The sequence below is a fragment of the Barbatula barbatula genome (genome assembly GCF_947034865.1).
Source record: "Barbatula barbatula genome assembly, chromosome: 9".
Taxonomy (NCBI): domain Eukaryota; kingdom Metazoa; phylum Chordata; class Actinopteri; order Cypriniformes; family Nemacheilidae; genus Barbatula; species Barbatula barbatula.
In genome coordinates, this window is record NC_136772.1 from 4457045 (window position 1) to 4483911 (window position 26867).

The 26867-nt window shown below is 38.8% G+C and overlaps 2 protein-coding genes across 3 annotated transcripts in view; both read left to right on the forward strand.

Moving 5' to 3' along the window:
- The first annotated feature begins 295 nt into the window (after window positions 1–295).
- Window positions 296–20258, forward strand: nab1b (NGFI-A binding protein 1b (EGR1 binding protein 1)). Its single transcript, XM_079464565.1, has 8 exons — window positions 296–607; window positions 4924–5732; window positions 6594–6727; window positions 7855–7906; window positions 10908–11027; window positions 12525–12690; window positions 15798–15938; window positions 17229–20258. The coding sequence occupies exons 2-8, from the start codon at window positions 4926–4928 to the stop codon at window positions 17306–17308; spliced, it is 1500 nt and encodes a 499-aa protein (XP_079320691.1). The 5' UTR covers window positions 296–607; window positions 4924–4925; the 3' UTR covers window positions 17309–20258.
- A 3481-nt stretch (window positions 20259–23739) lies between these two features.
- Window positions 23740–26867, forward strand: part of glsb (glutaminase b) — a 29407-nt gene continuing 26279 nt past the window's right edge. Inside the window, exon 1 of one of the 2 annotated variants that reach the window (XM_079464500.1) lies at window positions 23740–24166. In XM_079464500.1, the coding sequence (XP_079320626.1) occupies window positions 23877–24166 (290 nt within the window). In that variant the 5' untranslated portion in view covers window positions 23740–23876. The remainder of the gene's footprint in view (window positions 24167–26867) is intronic. The other variant, XM_079464499.1, reaches the window with a different exon arrangement.

Here is a 26867-nt window from a genome sequence, read left to right on the forward strand (position 1 = left end):
CCACTGTCATCATGCATAAGGACTCCGTGTGACAGGCTGTGGGCAGCAGGTGAATTTACACTGGAGGATGGGAGGGGGTCAAGAATAGCACAGCGGTGGGTGTACAGGCAGCCACCGAACCGTGCGCGTCCGTGATGCCGTTCGGTGGGGTATTTTCAGTAAGGTCAACAAACACGATAACCGTCCGTGTATATATGTGAGGCGTTGCATGCGGCTGATATGAGGTTTGGTATTCCATGCAGCAGCCTCCCACGCGCCGCGACCGCCCACGCCAGGATCTGCGTCACGCAGCCGCGTGGGAGTGAGAGCGCAATGTAGCAAGCGCGGAATATCCCAATTCTGGCAGTAGGGGAGAGAGCGGAAACCAACTAGTTTGAGAGTCCCTCCGTTTGACGCTAGTACAAACTACGGAGAGTTCATTCAAAAACAGAAGTAGCGTTACGCGTCGGACGCCGGCACGCATCCTCTCCCCGCCAGCAGGACGTCAGGTGAAGCGTCATCCCGTCGGAACTTTTTTTTAACATACAAACAAGTGGCGATTTGGGAAGGAGCGCGTTTCGGAACAAAGTAACAGCGTTTGGGGAGGAAGAAACAAAGACAACTTAAGGTACGTGTCAGTAAGTTTCAGTGGCGCTTGCGTTAATGTGGGTCCGTGGGTTTTGTGCAACTTTCCTGCGTGTGCGCCAGTGTTTTTGCTTCCATGTGCGCGCCGTGCAGACCGGGACGGCGCGAGATACCGAATGCGCGTATCGCCCGGTGGGCGTCAGATGTGCGGACAGCATCCTATGCGTTTATTTACTTCCAAGTGCACTTTTCCTAAAGCTCTCGGGGGTGTTCTCGGTTGTGCCATAGCGCTTGAACGTCTGACAAGGAGAAGATCAAAATAAGTTTTTTGTTTGAGAATGAATAAGCTGTTTGAATTCAAGTTTAATGGTAAATAAACGTACTTGAAGTATGTATGTGGATTATAATAGGCTACTGTTTTCGTCATTGTTGATTGGTTATTCTCATCAGTAGACTTGGTGATGCTTCATTTCTGGTTTGTTAATATCTTAAATGAGCTAATGTGGGCATTTTCTTTATGGCACTGTGTTGTCTACAGTAGGTCTCGTGGAGATGACTCATTGTTTACCACCTCACACCCCACCCTCCAAAAGACCATCTCCGATGTTACTAAATCTAATCGCAAGGTGGTGAACTTTGGTCATGCCTGGTTTTTTACCAAATTTTTCCCCCTTGTTGTCACTAACAGATGCTTTAATGAATCATATTTAGGTTAAGGGTACTTACAGTCACCATATGCCCAGTTGACATCGCAGAGCTTGAGGAGCTTTCGGGCTTCACAGTAGAGAGCACAAGGCTGAAATTGAGTCATTTTTGCTCGTAATAAACTGAAGCGATAACAAGTCTTTGTAGCATGTGCTGTAACAAATAAGGGATACGTTTCGTATTTTCCCCAGATTTGTTGTTAGTTCTTTTACACATTTTGCCGTGTAAATGATCACCTTCCTTTGCGATAAGGTGGCAATAACATCATGGCTTTCGTTGGAAGCATCTTTAACCGTTCTTTACCCATACAGGTTTTTTTCTTTGTAATCCTCCACTTAAAGGCCTTATGAAATCAAGATAGGAGATTTGTGGCTATAGGCCTATAATATACTCATTTTTCATTTAGTAAATATACAAGATTTATTTATGAATATATCAATTCCCCTAATACAATGTGCTACCACGGTTCAGGGGTAATGACTGTGATTTAACTAAAACCTTTCAACAGTTTTTTGTGTAAAGGATAAGACAAGATGACCTTCAACCTCCTACTTAAACTTACGGTTAAAAATGTAATCATAAACAGAGCAAAAATACTTGTATCACCCCTTTAAGAGGCGAATCGATTGTGCAACCTTATAGGAGTTGTTCACCATTGACTTTCCATAGTAGGAATAATATTGACCATAGAAAGTAAATGGAGACATATTTCGAAGTGAACTACTGCTTTATTAATTTATGTTTCTTTCAGTTGTTTCCCAATCATTTATACGACTGAGATCACCTCTTTGATCGTTTTGTACTGTTATTTACGGACGAATCTCAACGTGAATCCATTATTCAGTTGGATTGATAAGAGGCCGCTGTTGGGTAACATGAACAAATGCTGTAAGTGCTCTCAGCGTGTTGCATGAAGCCCTGGCCTCAGATCTTCAGCGTTACGAGCTGGCCGTGCTGGGGGGAAAGAGAGTTTTGGATAGATTGCTGCCTAAGTGCTATTCATGCTGACACTGAATTGGTTTCAACAAGGCACCCTTCACTTGGGTCTAGGCCTCCGTCATCCATTAGAGTGGCAGAAACACTCTGCCGTGCGACGGGGCGTCCTCATTAGACTTCATACTCTCGCTCTTCAGTACTCGCGCTTGGCCTCGGCGGGTGAGTTCTTACTCACTTCTAGTGCACTAAAAGTCATAATGACTTGGTAGAATGTGTGATTTCTTTTTGAAACTAAAATAATATTTAGTGAGTCACAGCTTTGGCATTGTTAAAGCCTTGATCTTAAAGAATTGTTATGATTTGTTGTAATATTACGTGTTTGTTTGTTTGTTTTGACAAAGGAGCCATTGTAACTGTAGACTTGTATAATTGAAAGTTGCTGGAATAAAAGACATTGGGTTTTAAAAAATGAAATGAAGCTGTACATGGGGTTAAACTGTACATTAAACATCAGACATGTTCTGCTTGGCTGTGGTTATGGTGTGCACAGCATTTCGCTTTTTAAATGTGGACAGGCAAATTACGAAACATGTTGTGTCGTGTCTGTTAGAAGGCTGCATGCCGGCATAGAAAAATGGAAACGTAAACCTATATGTCAAAGCAGATTTGCTTTGTGACCGTTGAAAGGAGGAATATACATATTTGGGAAGAAATGCTTTGTTTTAGAAATGAGGATCATGAGTCTTAGAGGTATATTTTGTGTGGGTATCCTTTAAAGTCGTAGAACACATACATGCAAAGTTTAATTCACAAATGCATGCAATGAGCAATTTCGTTTTTGTGAATGAGGTCGCATTTGTGAATCAAATTCTGTGAATATATCTGGAATATTCTGACTTCTTAGATATCCATTGCTTTCCATTACAAGATGTGCTCTGCTGTGTCTTTTCCCAATCCCAGGAGACACATCGTTTCCAAACTTTTACCTTTCTAAAACACATCTCATCTCGGCCAACTCATAAATGGGCAAAGTGAGCTTACCGCATTAGTATGCATTACAGTGCCTCTGACAAAGTTTGCAGAGAGCATTATATGCGCTTGTATGTTTGCCATCATCGTACCATAATCCTTGGATCCTTTTAAGGAAGAAGTGGGTGAGTTAAAGTGAAATGCAGAACTATATCATTTTAGCATGCACACCTACTGGCCCACTCCCACACAAAACTCCATTACCCCACCTCCCTCCCCTGCAGTCAATCTCGCTTTCATTGCGGCTGCTGCGGATCCACATCCTGACAGCGGCAGCTGTAGAATCGGGATCCCGGCAGGAACAAATGAGGCCTGTGCCGAGAGAGCCCACCTACGCTCGCTGCAGAGGTGGACTGTGGCATGTGACACTCCCAGCAGCCCAGGAGCCTGACAGGCACACTGTTATAATCTTGAATTCAGCCACACATTTCATTCAGCCTCCCTCCCCCCTTCCGGGACAGACAGTGTCATCTCTTTCTCACTCTTTTGAGTCTGGATTTCCTATGTATTTCCCTTTTTTGTCAGGTATGAGGTTGATTTTATAGTGATGTCTAGGTTAGTGTTTAGAAACTTTTTAGGGAAGTTTTATTACAAGACGTATGTCTCACATCCTTTCCGTCACAAGTTTTGACAGGAGCGGCATTGTATTTCCATTCATAGAGAGTAGAGGTGTAGCGATACGCTCAGCTCACGATTCAATACGATACATGTTTTTACTATTGCATCATTGTATTTTTTAAATATGTTTTAAATACGAAACTGACTCTCAAATGACACATTTTCCCAGAGACATTTGTTATTTTGTTAAAGAATTAACAACATTCAAGGTTTAATTCAACCATTTTTAATTTAAACTAATAAAAACGGAATGGATCTGTAATAAAACAAAAAATAAAACGAAATAAAAAAAGTTGCCATAGCTCTACGATACAGTTTTTTACGTTTTTGTATTGCGATATGAGATGCATTGAGATATTGTTACACCCCTAATAGGGAGTTTCTTTTTCACGTTTAAGAGGCCGGACTGTAATGTTGTGTAAATGAATGGATGGTAACAGATCAAGTTGTAAGGGAATATATGAGTTATGCAGATGGTCTTGAAATTTTGTTAAATGTATTTAAAGTTAATAAACACATTATAAATGACAATAACAATAAATTGCTCAAACTGGTCTAAAATTTTCGCTGTTAAACCACACATTTACAGTTTATTTATCAACTACCCAACCTCACATGAACCATTCTTAAATAATTGTGAGCAAATGTGCTCATTTTGAAGCAACACTCATGTTGATGTACCAGATCGCGAGAGGATACAAGAAAAAATATGCAACATTGTTCTTTGTGTTCATACAATCAATGTAAATTTTTATATTGGCATAGACGGTTTCATTGGATGCACTCACATGGCCCAAAGTTCAATTCAGGTCTTTGTTTGGTTATAATATAACAATTAAATTGAGCTGTAATTTATTATTTTGTTGTGTATTATAGTATTACTACTAAACCGTTATTGATTATTTGTGGAGGTCTACCGGAAGTTAAGTTTGGGCCGCTTAACCTTTGTTTATGTATTTGATGCTGAAACCATCTACAGTGACGTGAAATATTGCAAAACATTAATAATACTTATCTTAAGAAATATATTTATTTTGACTCAAATTTCTTTACTCCGTCTCTCTCCCTCAGGTATGGCAGCGACTTTACCAAGAACCCTTGGAGAGTTGCAGCTCTACCGCATTCTTCAGAGGGCCAACCTGCTGTGCTATTATGACGCTTTCATCCAGCAGGGCGGCGACGATGTTCAGCAGCTCTGCGAGGCCGGCGAGGACGAGTTTCTTGAGATCATGGCACTCGTGGGCATGGCCAGCAAGCCACTGCATGTCAGACGCCTACAGAAAGCTCTGCGTGACTGGGTCACAAACCCCGCCCTTTTCAATCAACCCCTTTCCTCCCTACCCGTCTGCAGTATTCCTGTCTACAAGCTGCCCGAGGGCTCACCCACGCCGTTGCCCGGTAACGGAGCACGGGTTGAAACCCAAAGCGTCAAAGTGCCCAAGTGTTTGGCAGCTGCTTGCGTAGACCCCGGTAAAGGAGAAGCGGGCAACGGAAGCTCCTCAGCAACAGTATCACCCCTTCAGAGCGGCAGCGAACCACGGTTTTGGGCCAGTCACGGCACAGAGAGCGAGCACAGTCTGTCACCGGCGGAATTGGGCTCCCCGTCTTCTCCACGGGATGGGCTAGAGGCGCTGGACGCGGCAGCGGTTCAGTCCGTGGTAGAGTGCGTGGAAAGAATCGCACAGACTTTGCCCAAGTGTGACCCGGGAGAGGTTAAAGAACTGTTGAAGGGAAATAAGAAGTTAGCCAAAATGATCAGCCACATCTTTGATATGAATGAGGAAGATCCTCACAGAGAAGAGGAAATTCGCAAATATAGCGCCATATACGGCAGATTCGACTCGAAAAGAAAAGATGGAAAGCATTTGACTCTGCACGAGGTACGAGGTGCCCGACATCACTTTGGGTTCTCCTACATAAACATTGTGTGATCTTGCTTGTCATAACTATCATTTACTCACTCTATAACATATTTATTCTGTAAAGCACAAAATAAGCAACTTACATTTTACATTCGTGTGCTTTGTGAAGCATAAAAGCTTCAGTGTCCACTCTTTATAATCCGTAAATTCTTAAAAATTGTATCATTTTATGGTTCACAGAAGAAATAAAGTCATACAGATTTGTGAATGATAACTGTAAATTATATTTTGGAGACACACTTCAAGGCAGGCAATTCGGATTGTTAGTTACTTACAGTACATACTGTAGTATTTTTTCCAAGTACAAATATTTCAAAATTCCTAAATCAAGATACCTAAAATATTAACTTAAACTTAATAAACTTACATTGATTAATATTCTTAAAATATATAAAACCTTTATCAAAGAAGTACTTATTATACTTATTAAAGAAATAAAGCTTGGGATGGTTCACCCAAACATAAAAGTTCTGTCATCATTTATTCATAAAATGATGATGTATTATAAATGACGACAGAATGTTCATTTTTGGTGAACTATCACTCTAACTTTAAAGTTTATTTTTCATACCTCATTGACTGATATTTGTGCTTGTTTCAGCCATAAACTTACATACAGTAAACCCACACAAGACTTAAATTCAGACACAATTTCTTCAGAACCAAAAGATTAGTATTATTTCGATATTTGTACTGCAGAACCAGAAATTTGTTTTTGGATTGCATTGTCATCATCGTCTGATGCTGTATTTTTGCACATAACGTCAGTATCTGTAAATCATTATTAAACGTCTGTACATCTCCTTGATTTCTGTACAGCTGACCGTGAATGAGGCCGCAGCTCAGCTCTGTATGAAGGAGGTGGCGCTGCTGACTCGCAGGGATGAGCTTTTCGGACTGGCACGTCAGGTCTCCCGAGAGGTCACCTATAAATACACCTACAGAACCAGCAAGTAGGAACTTTCTCATAAACACAACACTTTACAGTTTTTGTGTATTTAAATGTATTTTAATTTGTTGCACTTTATATACCTCACATGGCACTGGATTAATCAATTGTGATGTTAAGCCTTTAAGCCGAGAAACAGATATAGCTAATGCTAAAGCATCGAGAGAGGTTTGTGCTTCGAGTCGAGCCGAGATATCAAATCAGCTTTTGTGTTGAAGTGGACTGAGGTGGAGGGCTGGGAACACTCCCACTCCTTTGCATATAAAGACTCATAGTCTTATCAGGCACCCTAAAGGTGGCATCCAAAGAAGCCATTCAGGTGTTTCTTGGATTACCAGCCTTGCGTGTCAGAGAATGGAAAATTCCATTTGGTGCTGTCGCTCATTCAAACCTTTCAATCAAGATTGCATCACAGCGGTGGACTGCGTGTTGCGAAAGTTATCTAGGCCAGGTTTTCTTAAAGTGCGTCTTACGTCATGATGAGATTTGCCAAGGGCATTCGTATTAGTATGTAGGTGAAAAGCTTATGTAACATGTTGGCACATCAAAGGATTTGTAGTTTTTTAAAATCATTATTTGGGAGAAATGTACAGTTTTTATTTTCAGAAGAAAATGTTTCTTTGACACTTTTTCATAAAAATGACTTCATGTATGACTGTATCAACTCCGTTCAATCCGTTTTAAAAACCTAAATGGCATGTTACCAATTAATGACAATAAATCGCTGCTGTCTTTCTGAAACCTATCTCCATATTTCGTGATTCATTATTATTAGTCACCCTTTATATGTGTCACAGGATTTTTTCAAATATCTAACCAATAAAAAGTATTAAAACGCACTTGTCAACTTTGACACAACAGTATTTATTGATTTAAAAAGTACAGTGCTTTTTCCGTTTCCTGAAAAACAGCGAATCTGAGGTTTCGGAAGGACAGCGGCGAAATATGACTTGGTATAACTTGTGATCCTCCAAAAAATCAACTGTAATTTAAACCTGCATTTCGTTGGAAATAAAAGTTATGTATGAAACTTCGATTTTAGGGACGTAATTGAAACAAAAATAAAGATGTAATGTTTCATCTATTATGTTTTGTGTCCGAGGGCTAAATCTTCCCACTCCTTTTCCACAGATCTCGATGTGGAGACCGAGACGAGCCCTCACCCAAAAGAATCAAAACAGAAGTGAGTAAAGTGGCAATCTTATTTAGTTCCTAACAGTCTCTGACAAAAATTTCCACCTGAACCAAACGCTCCAACTGAATTTCTCAAGTGGGTTTCTCACAATCGTGCGTCGAGTTGCAGCGCTGACACCAGCATGCAAGGAAACAGTGGGTAGGAGGCAAGATTGACACTGGGTGGGTCCAGTGGCTTTTGTTTGCATAGCTGCCTGTCTGCATGCTGAGCTGCGTGGGAGGCCTTTGCAGGAGCGTGTGGGGGAGCTCCATCAGGATTGCATGTCATGGTATAGGGGAAAGGTCAAAGTTCAGCGTGCAGAAGTCACAAAGCGCTAATGTTCGCGAGCCCACTCCCTCGATCACACCTTAAATCCATATTTAGCCGGTCCACGGTCGTGATTGTTCCATATCAGCGCCATACGAGGCGATCTTATTGATGTGCTGTTTGCTAAAGAGTCCTCCGCTTTTGTATCTATGGCAGCTGTCCATTCAGGGCTCTCTCGTGACACATTTGATGAGCGTCCAGTCGTTTGATCTTCTGGAAAGTTCTCACATCTCACATCAATGCTATGGGCTGGGCCGGCGTCTCAGGAAGTGAAGGTGGTTAGCCGACTCACCCCTGCCTCGGTTTCAGTAAACGTACGGGCACACACATGTGACCGACTCGGAAAGTCAGTGGTTATTACCCACATCGGATCTAATGAGAAATGAGTATGTCTCGTACATCACTATCCGACGGTGACAAGTTACTGCGTAGCTGCTTTTTTTCCCTAATTTGCATTGTTACTCACTTAATATTGCAATTTACGTCATTTGATGTCATGTTGCCACACTGGAGATGTGAATGAACACCAGTGCTGGGGAGTTTTTAAAAATCTACAACTTAATAGAATAAATGTATATACGTATATTCTACATATCTTAAATATATGCATGTATGATTGTGTATTCACATACTGTATACACACAAACAAAAACATTCATTTTCAAAACGATATATTGCGATTCATCGATTTGACAGCACTACTTAGCAGTTAACTGCATTTCGCATTTGCGCGACAAAAATGTTGGTTTCATAATAGTGAAGTGAAAAGTCAGTAGCTTTGCTACTTTTAATGAGTTACACCCAGCAGGTTCATGTTCATAGATTGCAAAACTGTGTAATGCAGTTTCAAAGGTTTCACAGTTATTAGCAATGCCTTAAATAAAAAAAAACACAGTCCCTGTCTGGCCTCGACTCTGCCCACACTACACTCCCATCCACACCAGTAAGAATAAGCCTCCTGCCCACACGCACCCAGACAAGGTCCAAATGAGATCAGTTGCGCGCCTACTACCCGTATTCTTGATGTAGATGTGACATCATTGCGTGGGCGCGCTCGGAATCACCCACGCCCATGCATTTGCGCAGATAGGCGCAAAAAGTGTAAAGGGGCAGAGTCTGAAGGCACATGCGTATACATGCAGGCAAACAGACGTACGCTCGCACCTTTGTCTTTGGGACCGGCCTCCGTGTCACGGAGGAGTGTAGCTCTGACTCTTAGGAGTGGCTCAGTGACTTCATTGTTGAGTGTTGGCAAACTTGCGTCAGAACTGTTATTAACAGTTACCTCTACGCCTCAAATCCAACAGCTCGCAGTGAAAAGAGTGGAATGTTGTTGTATGCTGCCATAGAGATGCGTGTAAACATTTGTGCTTTCTTAACGTAGCGATTTAGTCGTAACATCGTACAAAATGTTATTTTCATATAAACTGTTCATTGAATACACCTCTCCTCATACAAACTCATCCCGAGGGGAGTCTCAAGTGGAATGACATTTACTAGATATCAACTGAACTTTCTGCCTTGGAGGAATGAAGCGTTTTCTCGTGGCATCGTGCTTTGCTTGAGATTTGTGACATCTTATGTATTTATTTTCAGGTTTTGTCACCTTGACCTATTGGCCTCCAGAGTGAGGTGTTCATTAATACATGGAACTATTGCACATGTGCTTTTTAATGGTTATGTGTGTAAATTTTTGAGATGGCAAAATACGTTTTACTAGCGCTGCAAGCTTTTATTATGTATTATTCTGCTCGGGATATAAAATCTCAAGATATTGTGAATATTGAATATTATTGAAAATGAAGATTAACGTGCATAAAATTACTTTTGTTAATGCTACTCCTTTATGTAAAGGAGTTAAATTGCTAGTGTTCTCGAAATAATAGGTTGTTAGTCATTAAGTCTACAGGCTTTACGTTGTTTTTGCACTAAATTGTTTTAATGTTATATCTATATTAAATTGGGGCAAAAGAGAAAATCGTCTTTTTAATTATAGAATAAAACCAATTGATCCATGCAAAAAATTCATTTCTTACTTTCAATTTGATATTTGGTACTGAAATCTTAGTATTTTTGAATCAAGATTCATTTATTTGTGAAGAAAAACTGCTTTAGATATTTGATCCTGTTTACTTAAATAGTACCAAAATTATAAAAATATTGGTGGTAATGGGGTAGGTAAAAAAACTTGAATAAAGTGCGTAATAAAGAGATAAACTTCATTTAAGTTAATTACAAAAATGAATTCGAGGAAATTATTTTACTAAATAAACTATAGACTTCTATAATCTAAACGTTATCGACGTTATAATCTTCAGATTTAAATAAACAAACTTTAAACTTAAGTTTACAGAATTAAGATGAAACTTAAAGTAAAGATGAATTAAAATAATTTTCCTCATTGGCAGAATATTCTTGGTAATTTATAACTAAAATATAACTTACTGAATTCGTTTTTTTGATATTTGTACTGGAAAACAAGAGTGATCATGCATATATTGTTTATCTTCATAAATTTGGCAAAACATTCTGTATATTGCCCAGCCCTACTTGGTAATATGCCAGTTTAGTATGCATAGAAAACTTTTGTATAACTTTTAATGAAAGCCATTTATAGGTTCTCTGCCCCATACATTGTGAACATTTAAGATAAAAGGTAATAACTAGCGCTGTTGGTCTGCAGGAAGGATGCTTTGACCTTCAAGAGGCCCTGCAGGCCATTCACATGCGCCAGGAGACCCTTAAGGAGCAGTTAGCCCACGCAAGATCTAAGGGAGAGGAGACGGTTGGGCGGAACATCCAGGTGACTGACTGCATTATGACAGTGTGTGTAGCGTGTTTATGTGTGTGTGGGAGAGGAATGCTCTCAGGCGCCTGGCTGACTCCCATCTTCATGTCTTTCTACCACCACATGTCTCGCTCTAGTATCCGATTGTGCTAGTTTTCAGGTCAAAGCTGCATTTCACCTGCTCTGTCCCCCATTTTATGTGACCTACTTTTTGTCATGTGGTCAAATGCTTCGTCCCGAGTGGAACCTTAACGTTGTTCTCCTATTGGAAAAAAAGGAGATCTCGCACAAGTTATTTAATATCTTCAATGTTTCTCATAGACAGCTTAAGTAGATCAAGCTAAATACAGGTGGTCAAATTAGCTTCTGTTTTGACTTGTAATTCAAGATATGAACATTTCTATGACCATATTATGTGGACTATACAACTCATATTCATTTTATAGCTCAGTCATAAGCTTTCTTGGATGGTATAAAACAGTTCTAAAGGAGCTGAAAGACTTTCCTTCACTCACTGTTCTGTCTAAATGAAGACAATGAATCGTAAAAATGTTAAGGGTCTCTTCAAAGCGTTGGTTCATCATGACAGTATTTTAGGTTGATGCGTACCTGTGTTGTATTGTGACATTTCAGAATGCGAACTAGTGCTTGTGTATTTGGAAGCATTTCTTTATTTCTCCTGTTGAAATTTAATAGAAACATCTAAGACATATTTGATTTGTAAAAGAAACAATACTAAAACTAAAAACGTAGTTACTGTATGTCGGGCTGTTTTTCTTGCTTTCTTTCTCTGATTGTCTTTTCAATAGCTTCAGACGGCTGTGTTGGAAACATCAGTTAAACACGCCGCTTTCGTTTTCTATTATTTGAAGAAGCAACGTGTCCTTTTGTAACTGCGAAAGCCATTTTGTTGTGTAAAAAAAACAAAGAGAATTCCTTGGTAACCATCAAGCTCATTGCTTTGTGTAGTTTTTGATAATAAGCTTCATTAATGCATTTCAATTTGCCGTTTTAAAAATTTTTAATTAAGTCATCATTTACTCGCCCTTTTATTTTGAAGAATGTTGTCAACCGGCACCCATTCACTTGCATTGGTTTTGTGCCCATACAATAGAAGTGAATGGGTGTAGCCGCTGTTTGGTAACCAACATTTATCAAAATATCTTCTTTTGTGTTCTGAGGAAAAAGAGTCATACAGGTTTGAAATGACAATAGGGTGTGAAAATGACGACTGAATTTTCATTTCTGAGTGAACTATCCCTTTAATAATAGAAGATTATTTTGTAAATCCCAATACATGTTCAAATATGAATAAAGAGCAATTTAAGTATCGTTTGATATTTGGAAAGAAGGCATAGGGCTTTGTATACAGTTAGTTTTGTTTTGCATCACTCGGTTGCATTATGTTTGTGAATGGTGAATATTGGAAAATCATTTCTGTCACACCTTACGTACAGTATGACTCTTCACACATCCGTTTGCCTGACTCCCTGCTGTTTGTGCATATTATAGATTCAGCTGGAGCGTCTGCTGGCCAAGCAGATGGAGATCCTGCATGACGCCGCGGCACAGGACCGACTACAGGCTCTCGAGTGGAGGGTTCCACCAGGACCCTATAAACACAGCGGAGAGAGACAGAACAACAATGGCATCTCCACCGACAAAAGGGCAGAACAAGGTGAGTTTGCGCGTTCTTGAGAATTGGCTGTTATTGTTTTTTTGTCCTGAAATCCTTCTTTTTATTGTACTTTAATGCAAGTGTATATGGAAAGAAACCATGTTATATAAGGGATAATGTACCGGCAGCCGGTTGCTATCACCGAAATAAGCCCCGGCATACGACAACTGAAGGGGCTTATGTCGCGATAACAGCCGGCTGCTTGGACGTTATCCCACTTATTTCACAGCTACTTGCCACATGAGAAACAAACTGGACATGAAATGTGATTTTGAAATATTTTATTTGCTAATTCTTACCGAATGCAGACCTTCTGCGAGGACAAGCAGTTTACTCTCGTTTTTAAGATGTCACGGTTTGGTTTAATAATTTGTAAACATGATGTCATATATTTTATTAAAATATATATTTCCATTTAATTAGTCAAAAAAGACATCCGGGTTACCGTGTGTTATTAGTTTTGAAAGGTTATTATATGGGACTAACGCACCTGCAAATGTCGCGATTGGCCAGTCAACATCAAAAATTCCAACTAGACATGTAATAAATGTGAATAACAACAAAACGCAACTAACCATATCTTTGTGCACAGTGTGGTGTAACATAGAAAAGCTAAATAAAGGCTTATTGACTTTTAAAACAAAGAAAAATGTTTGCATATGTCTTTCTTTGTTACTTTTGTACGATAAATGATTTGGTTCTGTGTTGGATTGACATCCAATATATAAAACCTGGGTCCTAAGGCAAAACCAGTTTAGAAGCACTGATTGAATTCACACAATGTAGAACAGATGCAGAGCAAGAAATTTACTTTCCCTGACAAAAGAAGCAAAACATAAAACCCGCTTCTGTTATTTACTCTTGATTGACCTTCCAGGTTATTTTTATACACGTTGAACAGGTTGAAAAAGCGACCAAGCGTTTCATTTGCCGTTTCTCAGATAATTTATCTAGCTTGCATCACCTGTTCCAGAATGCTTTATTCTCGTTTCTCGTTGGCACTTTCATTTCAGGGGCTCATCTGGCAGCTGCAGGCGGAGGCGGGGTGGTGGGTGTCAGGAAGGGGAGGGGGGGAGATGGGTGGAAATATGAACAGAGCTTTGCGTTCTGCAGCTAATCTTGATGCTGCATGACTGTGGTTCATTTTGACCCTTGCGGTGGAGGGTACATGAGAATAATTACTGCATGGACATAGTGAATCCGAGCGCTGATTATCTGCATCACAGCACAGGGGTAATGGTCGACTGATATGGGTTTTAAAGTGGCTGATACCGATATCTGGGGTGGGCAATGGTAGACGTAGCCTGTATATAGGGTTATGCCACTGCAAAAATACGCTGATGTAGCTTTCGTACATTATACATTTTAAGCAAGAAAATTAACTATTAAAATGATGAATTATGAAATATACAAGGTTCAAAAGAAAGAGTTAATTTTAAAATGTGTTATTTTAACGCACCGTGTGCCATTTTTGTGATGATTTTGTGTAAACAAAAGGGATAAAAAAAGTTGAGTTAAAAGTAAGACAAAATGCATTATCCTTACAGAAATGTGTAAAGTAGGCTTGGGTATCGTTTGAATTTGAGCAAATTCCGATTCTGCTTAACGTGTGCATAAAATTAGATTTTAGCTTTATTGTAGTCTTGATAATATTGAAGCACTGTTCGGCTATAAAGAAACCCTACGTGCTTGCGCACATCCGTGTACATTATTTTAATCTAAAAAGCTTTTTTAATACACTTTGTCGACGTGTATGTAATTTTAAGTAGTGTGCATATAAATACTATGTCTCCACTGGTTTTAACTTTTTACTGGAGAAATTATAGTATGTCACGCGGCACAAACATGCAACATGGAGGCCGCCATTATTGTTTATTATTGTTGACTGAACAAGTAATACGCACACGCATTTTTGGAAAACGCCACCTTGAGTGTTAACACGGAAACGATAATGCCGTCGTTTTCAAAAACCTACACTTTAAGACCGTTTTCGTGTTAATGAACAGCCAAACGCATAAAGAGTTTTCAGTTTTCTTTACCGGGAAATGGTCTCGTGTAAACGGCCTCGAAGTTAAATCAAATTTCAAATTTAATTTAAAGTTTTAAAGTTTCGGTTTTAGTAAACAATAATGAAGCTTCTTTAATCTGCCTGAGTGATGAACCAGACTGCATTGGTAGCTTTTTGTGGTGTTTGTCGTGTATGTCCAAAGGAGTGTACACCAACTCAGCAACCAGGAAATTGTAATAGTAATGGATAGCTTTCTCTGAGTATTACGACTTTGTTTGGAAAAATTGCATAATCACTCTTTATTTCTGTTTCAGTTTAATGTGACATTTTGCTCAGTATTTATGATAATTATTTGTGGTCCTGATTTACGGTTTCAAACTATGCTAACAGAGTCCTCCCCCCCCCAGATCTGAGAATCACTTCTTCCTGAACTCTACGAGTACATGATCTCTCTCAGCTCCCTAATATCCCATGTGTTCTCAAAACTCCAGAGTGGGCGTATAGGATCCGCAGAGAAAAAATGAGAGAGAGAGAAAGAGAGGCAGTATTAAAAAAAAGACAGAATTAGATGAGAACTAAACTATCCCTCACGGGCTCTGACTGTCCCTCTGCAGTTGGGTTTTACCTACATTAATAACGCCCTTTTGGTCATTGAAAGTCCTTTTTAGATCAAATAAATAAAGCTATCGAAACAATTTTGTCATTCAGCCAGAAAGAAAAAAAAGGCTCGATGGAAGTGGGCAACAAATTTAAAGGTGTTCTGAGATTAATCCAATCTGCCGTCAACGGGGCTCTAGCAGCATCCTTTGTCCTCGGGCTGTTGTGGCATGTGCGTTGGCTGGCTGTAGTCGAAGAAAGGTGCATTCGTATCAAATGAAGATCAGTTGCACGAGCGAGTGAGAGCATTGTGCTGAGTGTTTCTGGTAGGCGGGATGCTTGTCTCGTAGCATTAGCTTGTAACGCAGGACCCTGTAATGGACATAATGATCATGAATGCACTCTTGAGGTGAACAGAGATGTAAGCGGGAGTTAAAATGACAGGTTTGGTTTATCGCTTGCCGGGTTCTCTGACACTATGTGCATATGTGTGTTTCTAAAGGAGAGCGTCCGCTGAATCTGAGGGTAACCGGTCAGAGGAAAAGTGTATCTGAAGGAGAGACGCCTCTTGGAAAGCAGCTGGCCAATGAGTTGAAGAGGCATCACCAAGCTAATACAGAGGGGAAGACATCAGGGGCCACAGGTGTGTATGGAAATATGTAATCTCTCTCTCTCTCTCTCTCTCTCTCTCTTTCTCTCTCTCTATTCCAAAATCAAGGCAGCATAGGCATGTCCTAAATCCAAAAGTTCTTTAAAGAGAAGGCATCCGTTGCTCAGCTCCCGTAGCAAATCCTTCCAAGGTTGTGGATGAAGTAATCAAAATAATATAAATATAATTACCACCAAAATCATGGATAATGAATATGAAGCTACATATAAATTCCTGTGAGATATGGGTGACTGTACATTCAGAAAGTATTTTACAAGGTGACAAATTTGTATAAATTGGTAAGATGTGAATCGTGACACTTATTTGAATATTTTTAGATTAGGTTAGAATGTTAACAAAGTTCGAATATTATTGGAATTTTTTTATTTTATTTTATTGAATTCGTCATTTCTTTATTTATAATTTGTATGCATTACTAAGATACCAAAAATGTTGGAATGCTAGAAAGATATTCTAGAAAAAATATTATAATATTATTAGAAAAGTTTGAATATAAAATAAATGTAACGAAGCCACACCCACATTTAATTTTATTTCAATTGTAATTTATTTATTTGTAATGTGTATGAATTTGTGAGATGTAAATCGTCCAGAATTATTATAATATAATTAGAACAAGTTAGAATATATAGAAAAAACAGTAATGAAGCCCCACCCACATTTTATTTGTATTCTTTCGTATTTGTGATCTATTTATTTATAATTTTTAACATGTGAATCTTGCAAAAATATTATTAGAGAATTTAGTATATTAGAAAAAGAAATATATATAAAAAACAGTAAAGAAGATTTGTTTTTATTGTATTTGTAATTTATTTTTTTATAATTTAATTTGTATGATTTTGTAATAAAAAATATTATTATTATTATTGTTAGACCAATATATTAGAAGAAAAACTGTAATAATGCCCCACCCACATTTTATTTTTATTTCATATATTTATTTATAATGATTTTTCAGGGGCTTTATACATTTAATGGGAAAGCTCAGTAGAGAGGTGACAGGAAAGCATTGGGGTGGAGATGAGGGAGCGCGTTCAGCAAAGGACCATCGAGATGCGAATGTCAGCACCTAAAGTCCTAAACACAGGGCTATCGTTACCGACTATTTATTAAAACATTTTTTACACATTTAAACACCCTAAATCATAAACATAACAGTGCTTCGTGACCTCAATGATCATGGCATATAATCATATATTTGTCAATTTACAAATGTTTTCAGTAATCCTGCTTTTAACATTGCGTTTACTCTTTTTCCAGAAAACGGAGATGCTTCTTCGCGTGCGCTCAACCTCTCAGAGAAGAAGGTCATCAAATCAGAACCCGAGGATGCCAGATAGCAGCCCTAAATTCTTTCCTTTCGAACCTGTACACGTCTGTCAGTGAATACTAACCAAGCACAACTACAGTAGAGCCTTAACAACCAATGTTGCCTCAAAATAGAGTTTATTTTCCTTTCTCACCTTTTTTGTTTTTGCCAAAGCACCTAGAGCCCTTATTTGCATTCTCCTGAGTAGATTCACACTGTTTCATTCGCTTTGTCGCTCACTAGCGCTGAATCCGAAATCGCATACTGTGACAGTACGTACTGAATTTGAATTATTACCTTTCGGCCGTTAAAACAGTACGTTCTATATAGTATGAGGGAGTAGTATGAATACATTTCGGATATACTTTGTCCGCCATGTTTTACCGTCATGTGACCCGTACGTTTTTTGACCTATGATGTATTAACAACAACCTATACGTTGATAAAAACATTATTGAGTCACGAGAAATTCATTTATAGGCACTTGCATTAAAAACGGACATCCGCCTTAAAATTTTCCGCTATATTTATTTTATTTACTTTTACAATTTGACCGTTGCTCAGCTCCCGTGGCATCATGGGATAGAGAAGTGTCTATCCGATCCACACTCACAAATCTTGTAGTAGACCGTCCGGGTAATTCTCGCCTACTGTTTTTAGCATACAGAGGTTTTGGACATACTATTCATGACTCGTACTCATTTTCGCCTACTATATAGTATGGAAGTATGCGATTACGGACGCAGGACATCCCCCAATGCTTGTTTTTCTCCTTATGTTCTTTCTCACTGTGTAAATTCCGATATTTGTACATACATAGAAAATGTCTGTTTGAAAACAATGTTATTTAAATACAGTATGTGTTGTATGTATATATGAATGCATGTAAAAACGAGAGTTTCTCCGAAACGGGAGGGACACTGTGTTGTTGTCTTATGCGATTTTCAGTACGCAGCTGTTAGTTGTCACCTATTTAAGTAGTCTTGAATGGAGTTTCTCTTTAAGCACCTGTGAAATCATGAAAATGAAATGATGCCCACTTTTTAAAAAAATACCATAAGGGTTTAAGTTACGTCACAGCTGTGGTTTGCCACTTGCTAGTTGCATGAGTTGTTTGAGGAAAGGATTTTTAATTTACAAAGCATTCGTTTTGACAAACAAGTAGTGCGAGATGAGTCATCAATATTTCCAGAAATGGAAAGACTGTAAATTATGATTTCACAGGGTTTTTAAGAGACTTTAAGTAGTTGACTTTTCCTCCGTCAGAGTTTCTGATAGCAATGCTAATGAATCAGAATTTAAAGTCTACTATGGTGCTATGGTTAAAATGATTTACGTGCCGAGGGAATCTGTGGTAAACATCGCTATTTAAACACTGAAATCTCCGAACCACACAATTGGTTTCCTTGTTATCTTGAACGAATAGTAATGCTTGTTTTCTTCCGATTAAGATACTAAGCACAAATAATATATTTCATCCTAGTCTATACGTTCTTAGGAGAGCGATACTGACAAAATGCTAACACAAAAAAGTCTGTGAAATTCTCCTCCTGGAAAAATAGTATTGTAAATAGCTCAAACACATAAGCAAATGACTGGATGTTAAAACAACCGTCATGACCGCACCATTCTAGTCTTTATCGTATTCACATAATCAATGTATTGTATTTCTGTATATATAGTAGTAGAGCAATACCGGGTAGCTGTTGTCACTTAACTCAGTGAAATTGTCTAGTAGTCCCTGTCTGAAAGGACATTCTCTGTACAGTATTTCTACTCTGTGTATTAGTGTAAACATAGTCTTAGATTCGACTAAACGTGCAAATGTATGTGAAACTGATATGCACTAGTGTTATTCTAAAGGCATTTTTAGAATTTGCATCCTTTTGCCCAACATTTCTCGTGTTTTTCAATGGTGATACCTGTTTTTTTATTGTAGGACTTGTGTACCGTATATCTGCCTATCATTGGTTTGGCCTTGAGTGAGTTACACTCTTTCTGTAGTTTCCGAGTACCACGTAAGGTGAAGTAGGCACGAGTTAATCAGGTTTTCCACAGTTGTGTTTGTTACGAACCGGTCAAGCTGTTATCTAATCTGTATTTGTGTCGACTACAAATACCTCTCTATGTCGGTACAAGAGACCGATTTTAACGTCTTGATCATACACTTCAGTATTTCGAGGGAACGCGTGGAGACGTTGTGTGCGCTTTTAGTTTTTTATTCTAAGTTGTTTTCAGAGACTAAAGAGATCTTAAGTATGCAAACGTTTTCTTAATTTAAGTGCCATTTTAGATATATTTTTGAAAAGTGTGGTGGTAATGTGTTTCAGAAGATGATGAGACGTTGCGTATGATAGTGGGCGATTTATTGGTGGATTATCAAATATCTAACGATTGTGTGAACATTTATCTGCGTTTTCAACTTTTTGCCTTAGTTCGAAGCATTCCACATAAAGGTATTTTGTTAACTGAGTACTGTTTTTGCAGTGCTGGTACTTTATTTTGAATGTGCGTCTTTTGAATGGTATGGACAATGAGATTTGGAAGTCGTACGAACATTAAGACTTGGCAATATTAAGATCTGTATGTGCATCGATTCAAAATTTGTGTTGGCAAAACATAAAAGTGCAAAGTTTGACAAAGAAAAAAGCTCATCTGATTGGACCTCACTGATACACAGTTACCAATGACCTATATAGCAAGACATATCTAGATGCTTACCTTTGTTCCTTACTTGTTACCGTCTCAAACCACTTACAGAAATTATCTGTTTTCTCTCATGTTTGTAATTGCTTTGTATAATAGACTTATGCATTTTGGACTGTGGGATAAAGCTGTTGTCAGTAGAACTTGTTCTCATCACCTTTGAGTAGAGGGTACATTAGGATATGTATACAGTCGTCCTGCACATATTGTTTTGTAAACACTAATATATTTAATTTGTTATACAGCACATGAACATTAAACTCTATTTTTTTGAGATCTGATTGTGAAGTGTTTTTTATTCTCGTTTTTATCGCTCGAGTCTCTTTCACCCTATTTCGGAAAACTCGCGGCTTCTGCGTGCATATTGTTTGGGATTCTTTCAAAATGTAAAAGGGAAAGTTCAGAAGTGACGGAAAGTTCCCCCAAAAATGAAAATCGTTCATTAACCCCTGTGTCATTCCAAACCTGTTGTTGTCCTGCAGAACACAAAAGACATTTTGAAGAATGCTTGTACAGTAACTAAACATCATTGGCCCCCATTGTATGGACACAAAACCAGCGAGACTTTTCTCCAAATATCTTTTGTGTTCAACAGAAATATTTAGTTTAGTCATTGTTAGTCAAGAAGCTTTGATTTATAAGAATTTCCTAAATGAACAATCCTGGTGTGATGGAAAATCCAAAATACCTTACACTACATATGCAAATGTTGAACAGACATTTAGAGAAATCTTAAGATAAATGTAATTTTCTATGGTATGTGGGACAACATGTGCATCAAGCAAAACATAGTTTTGATCATTTCTTGCTATCTGGTTTCAAGTAGGCCTGTTACCTTTGATGACATGGATACAGGCAGATGACAGAGAGGGTAGCGTGTGGGTTGATGTGTCTTCACCTCAATTCATTTGCATCTACATCATATTTACACATTTTGAAAGTGCGGAATGACTCACACACTCACTGTTGTGCTTCCACCCTTTGTTGTGCGTATGCAGCGTGTCTGTGGGTCTAAACCTTGTACTGATAAACACACCACTGACTGCCCACAGGCGGCCCAGAATGACTTCTCACAATTAGGTCCGGGTACGTGACATCATAGACCCTTTTTCTTAATACACATTCCTGGTCCCATTGTAAGTGATTCATAAGGGCACATTATTGAACAAAACAAAAGAACAAAAATTTGTCGTCGTAATTTGGCACCGCTTTTTGAAATGACTCCTTGTTTCCATATATCCCATTATGAAAGTAACATTTGTCACATTCGATTCAAACGTTTACGATATTTGACAGTGTTGCATAGCCGAGTTTTAACCAGCTTTACAAGAAAATAGAGAAAACACAACAACGTTAATAATAGTAATAATATCAACTTTTAATCTACGAAAACTGTATATACTTTTCTGGGACTATTTTATGTTTTGTTTAATATGATTGATATCGGGTATCCTATTGAGCCAAACATGCCATTCCTGCTTACATGGAAATGGCCCTTGAAAATGACATAGAGCACTGGTGTAACATACAATATTCAAGTGTCAGGCCCAGCTTCAAAGACACGTGTCCTCTTGAGAGATTTTACAGCCAGAGTAAATAAATGTAACAAATAGCCATTCAAATATATATTTTAGTGAGCATAGGCACAACTCTGTAGCCCCGAGAGACTAAGATCGTAGAGTTTGAGCTGTATATAAACGCAGCAAATACTTCTGAAGCGTGAATACAAAACACGACCCTGTAGCGCCCCCTAGTGCAGGTCGACCGACAACAACCATAACGTGACGGGCTGTTTAACAGGCTAACCATTTCTACAAGCATTATGTTCATGCTGTTTAAGCCAGAGTAAGATGTTAAAATATTTGTGTGTCTATTTATGTCTGAACCCTATTCTATACTACTGTCTCCAGCCCTAATAAATGATCGTCCAACGTATCTCATATATATCGTATGCTATAACGTATTGGTTATTATTTTACTTTATTAATATTATGTGCAGGGTAATGTCAGTCGTATTTTCCAATGTAGTGTACACGTTCAGCACAAGATGGAAGCAACACACGATTGTTCATGTCTCACTCGGCGTTCCCGTAACATGAAATACCACACACCGCCGGTAGGGGGCAAAACACACAGTTTCTGTAGTTTCCAGCCCTGACTCATTGAACTACTGTAGGCTGGGAAGTTTCTAGAATGGGTAGGGTGGTCGATGACTCATGAAATTACTTTTCATTTGTCTGAAGTACAGAAGGCATGTGCTGTAGGCGAATTCCCAGACCAAAAGTCCACGAAATACTTACGTTTTAAGATGTAAAGTTTGGCAAGAAGTTCCCGAAGAGGCCAGCTAACAAACTGGAAATGGACCTAAATGTGAACTTGCATACACTCTCGCTTCTTTGATGAAAATCTGATATGTTTACAAACAGGCAACCTGCTTAGCACTTTATAGAAGAGTCATTGAAAAGATAGACATCACGTGGTTCCTCTTTCACACTGTGTCAGACCTACACCACAAATGAAAGATCTGGCGGCCACGTGTTGTTCACTAGCAGCTAGAGTTAAGCATGTTATCCTCAACATGCCATAATCCAATTGTTCTGTAGCTGGTCATGATGCGGCGATAATAATATGCAATAATGACATCATTGTTAAACATAGGCTACTCTCTCCATTCATTTTAAGTTTGGACACAAATGACTGGAAACATAGTCTTGGTGTCTCTCGGTTACATTCATGACTCGTTAATTGATGCAATTGATTTTTCCATTGGGGCCCTTTCAATGGTAAGTGATACGTTGAATGGCAGAGCTCAAATGACCGCAATAGGCTTACATTTCCATGAATAAATGTCATGCAGTGAAGACAAACATCGTTCTCTTTTCATATGATGTATTTGTTAAATAAACACCACACAGCCTGTCAGCATTTTGATTATACCGATGTTAGCCTACATATTTTGTCAAATTTAAAATCATCTGTCAATAAAAAACTTGTTCACTATAATAAATGAAAAAAAATTAAAGGTTAATAATGTGCATACATATCATGGATTTATTTAGTATTAATTACAATAATACTATGATATTTAAATATTCATATGAACAAATATGTAAACGAAGGCGTTACATTTTGTACATCTTGTATCACGGATGGGGAAGATGACTCATTTTCCGAAGTTTTTTTGTGTGTACATTTACTGAATGAGAGAGGCACGTGATGGTTTTGTCTGGGTTTGACTTGGATAATATAAACGCTCTGTTTGGGTGGAAACGAACGCACGGTGCCGTAGTTCATTTCTTTTTGTGGAAAATGATGAGAAATCTATGGATTTTGGTATGTTTGGGAAGGGAAAAAGTCCAACAAAAAAGCTAAACATTAAAAAGATATCAGTGCATAATATGTCTGCACAGGCCTGCTTGTTGTTTGGACAGAGATTCATTCACATTGTTTACGATCATCTGTGTGCAAATAGAGATGACAAAAATTGTCCACTATACTAAATGAAAATAAAATATTAAACGTTAATTACGTGTATAAATATCACGGATCGCACGACAAAATACTAATAAGAATAATATGATATTTAAACATTCAGGCGTATAAATGTTTACATTTTTATGCGGGACGTATAATAGTCACAGCAGGACGTGATGCGCGAGAGTCAAATATGAAACATGTCATATCCAGCCAATAACGAAAGAGAAAGATTTGAACACGTTTTCACTCTGCCCAATAGCTCAATAGGTGGGCGTGTCCGTGGCATATCGCTCGCGAGCCTCACCAAAGGCGCTTCACACACTAGACGCGCAAAGTGTCGCTTCATTGCTAGAATCTGCGTTCTAGTTTTATTCAACGAAAACAAGAAACGAAACGAATTGCTCGACAGGACTGAGATGTTACAGTTTAGGGCTTCTGTTGTGCTGAAGGAGTTGATTCAAACCAGCCATAAGCGTTCGTCATCAGACATTTTAAGGCTTAAAAAGACTTTACCGAGTGCGTACCGCTTCAGCGCCGCTTATTCCAATGGCAACGCACCAAAGTTAAATATCGTCCGTCACGGAAGACGTCTACCTCTCATTCGACCTCCGTCTTCGAGGAGATGCCTATGTACGAAAACCGAGGGAGCGATCGAGACGGAGAGCGCGAAGACGGATGAGACCTTCCAGGAAACCACGGCGGACAAGTACGAGATTCATTTATAGCGTTTGGTCGCTACTGACGAGAACCTGGCGTGTTTTTCCCCATCAGCGGGAGCGTGTAAACGTCACTGAATGTGTACATTATACAGCGAGTGGGAGGAGAGCGAGTGTACTCGTTTTATTTCATCTTGTGGAGAACGTTTAAATGGTCCCAAAAAGTGTCAATTGAGAACATGTGGCCCATCGTGTAGATTTGAAGTGTAGCGTGCTATGTGTCGTTTCCTGACTGGAAGTAGAGAGGGAAGTGGCCGTGTCTCTTATCAGCTGCTTATTTATGACGCCATACAGGCATGTGAGGAATGTCAATAATCCATATTGGTCGACACATGTTTTGCTGTAAGTCAACGGGTTTCTGGATAGGATACAATAAATATCACCAGCCATACATTTAACAATGTGCGTGTGGCATGAGGGAAATAATAGGCATGTGTTTATATGCCTATCTCTCGATATTTTACCTCTCCTGTCCCATGTCGACGCTGGAAAGTTGGCAAGATCACAGTACGCACATGGGCGTTTTTCTTCTGTTACATGAGATGCGTGAATATCCTATATTTGTTGACAAATATGTTAAAGCTCTTATCGTTTTAATATTTAAAAACTGCCTGGAGATATTATCAGTCATGCTCGGTTCTCACAGTGCGCGTGAGCGTGATTATTTATAGGATGACGCAGAAGGGTCATGCTCGTCCCGACAGGGAGTCTTTAATCTTGGGCTTTTTCACATCGTGGTGTTATTATTGTTTCTTTGGTTGCCATCTTGTATCAAGGATGGGCAAGATGACTCATTTTCCGGAGGTGTACATCTACTGAATAAGAGAGACACGTCATGGGTTTGACTTGGATAATATAAACGCTTTGTTTTGGTTGAAACGAACGCACAGTGCCGTAGTTCATTTCTTTGTGGAAAAGTATGAGACATCTATGGATTTTGGTATGTTTTGGAAGGGGAAAAGTCCAATAAAAAAGCAGAACGTGCATTAAAAAGCTACACATTAAAAAGATATCTGTGCATAATATGTCTGCACAGGCCTGCTTGTTGTTTGGACAGAGATTCATTCGCATTGGTTACGATCTGTGTGCAAATAGAGATGAGAGTCGTTCATTAGTGGATATCACTGGCCATTTGGTCAGATGGGTGAAAGTGACCCATTTGTAAATTATGGTGACCCATAACCAAAATTTAACCCATCCAGTGAGTAGTGAACACACACACCCGGAGCAATGGGCAGCTATCACTAAAGCGCCAACTGGACTATATATCTACATATGCCTTGATGTGTTGGAATTGGAGTTATAAATAACACGTTGCATTACAGCAGATTGCACGATTAGTAATCGCATAGTTTTACTTCATGTTGTAATATCTTGAAATATACGGTCTGAAGTAACATACAGTGCCCTAATGCTAATGCCTTGGATCAAACTCATGACCTTGTCACTGCTAGCACCATGCTCTACCAGATGAGCTACAGAAAAGCTAATATAGACAGAATTTAAGGGAATCTCCTGTTGCTGCTGTGATATCAGGTTATGTCCACACAGAACTCCATACAAACAATTTTCACTCAGTCTCAAACCTTATCACAATATTTTTCTTGCACAGAAGACAGGCTGCTGGTTTTGTTCCTGAAGCTGATCAAAAACACCAGATGCATGCTGTTGCTGTCACAGACTTTCAGCCGCTTTGCTGTTGCCTTGTCAACAAGACTTAAGAGGTCGTAATGAAAGAAGGTGTGAAAGAGTGAACGCATTTTTTATATATCTTTAAAATTGCTTACTGATGTCACACTGTTGTTGTTTTAAACAAATATTAGGATATTAGTTTAGTGAATAAATGCAGTGGTAGCAAATAAAATGCTGCTTAAATTATATACACATACCAGCGATACAATTTCTAAATTGTATACTGGACTAATATCTATATAATATAAACGTATATAACATACTGTAACAGTGCTGCTTTATCAAGCTGTACACAGAATTACTGAGTCACTTATTTAGCTGATTAACAATAACCAAATACTGGCTAATATATTGTTCTAGCATTACTTTTATATACTCTTTGACTGACCAATGCTATGGCCTGCAATTGGCCATTTATTAACCCCCCCCCCCCACACACACACACACACGATCTCAAAACTGGTTTTTATATTTTACACTTGGTTTTTGGCATACCGTTTAGTATTTAAAGTGTAAGATGTAGGCAGGGCTGTTAGTAAGCATCAAAAACATTTGTATCCCAAACAATGAATGTCACATTAAATTACCCACACCTATATAAGATTTATGTCATACCTGTTTCTCAGCAAGCACTTTGTTATTCCATATGTCTATCTTATTGATTAGTGGTATGACAGTTAAAGGTCCAGTTTGTAAAATGAAGTGGCATCTTGCGGTGAGGTTATGAATTGCAACTAACTGCTCAGTCCATGGCTCACCCCTCCCTTTTAAAGCACTACGGTAACTCACACAGGAAAAGATGTTGTCATGTTTTCGCTTCTTTGCCGAAGGAGATAACTTATTTACAGGACACGCTCTGTAGAGCAGTTTTTCGGTTTAGGGCTACTGTAGTGTTACATCTTCCCTTAGTCTAGGGTTTAGGAATGTAACAAAGCAGCGTGGAGAGAGAGAAGTGATGAGGTCTCCAGGTCCCAAGGTATCACACAACATACACGTTTG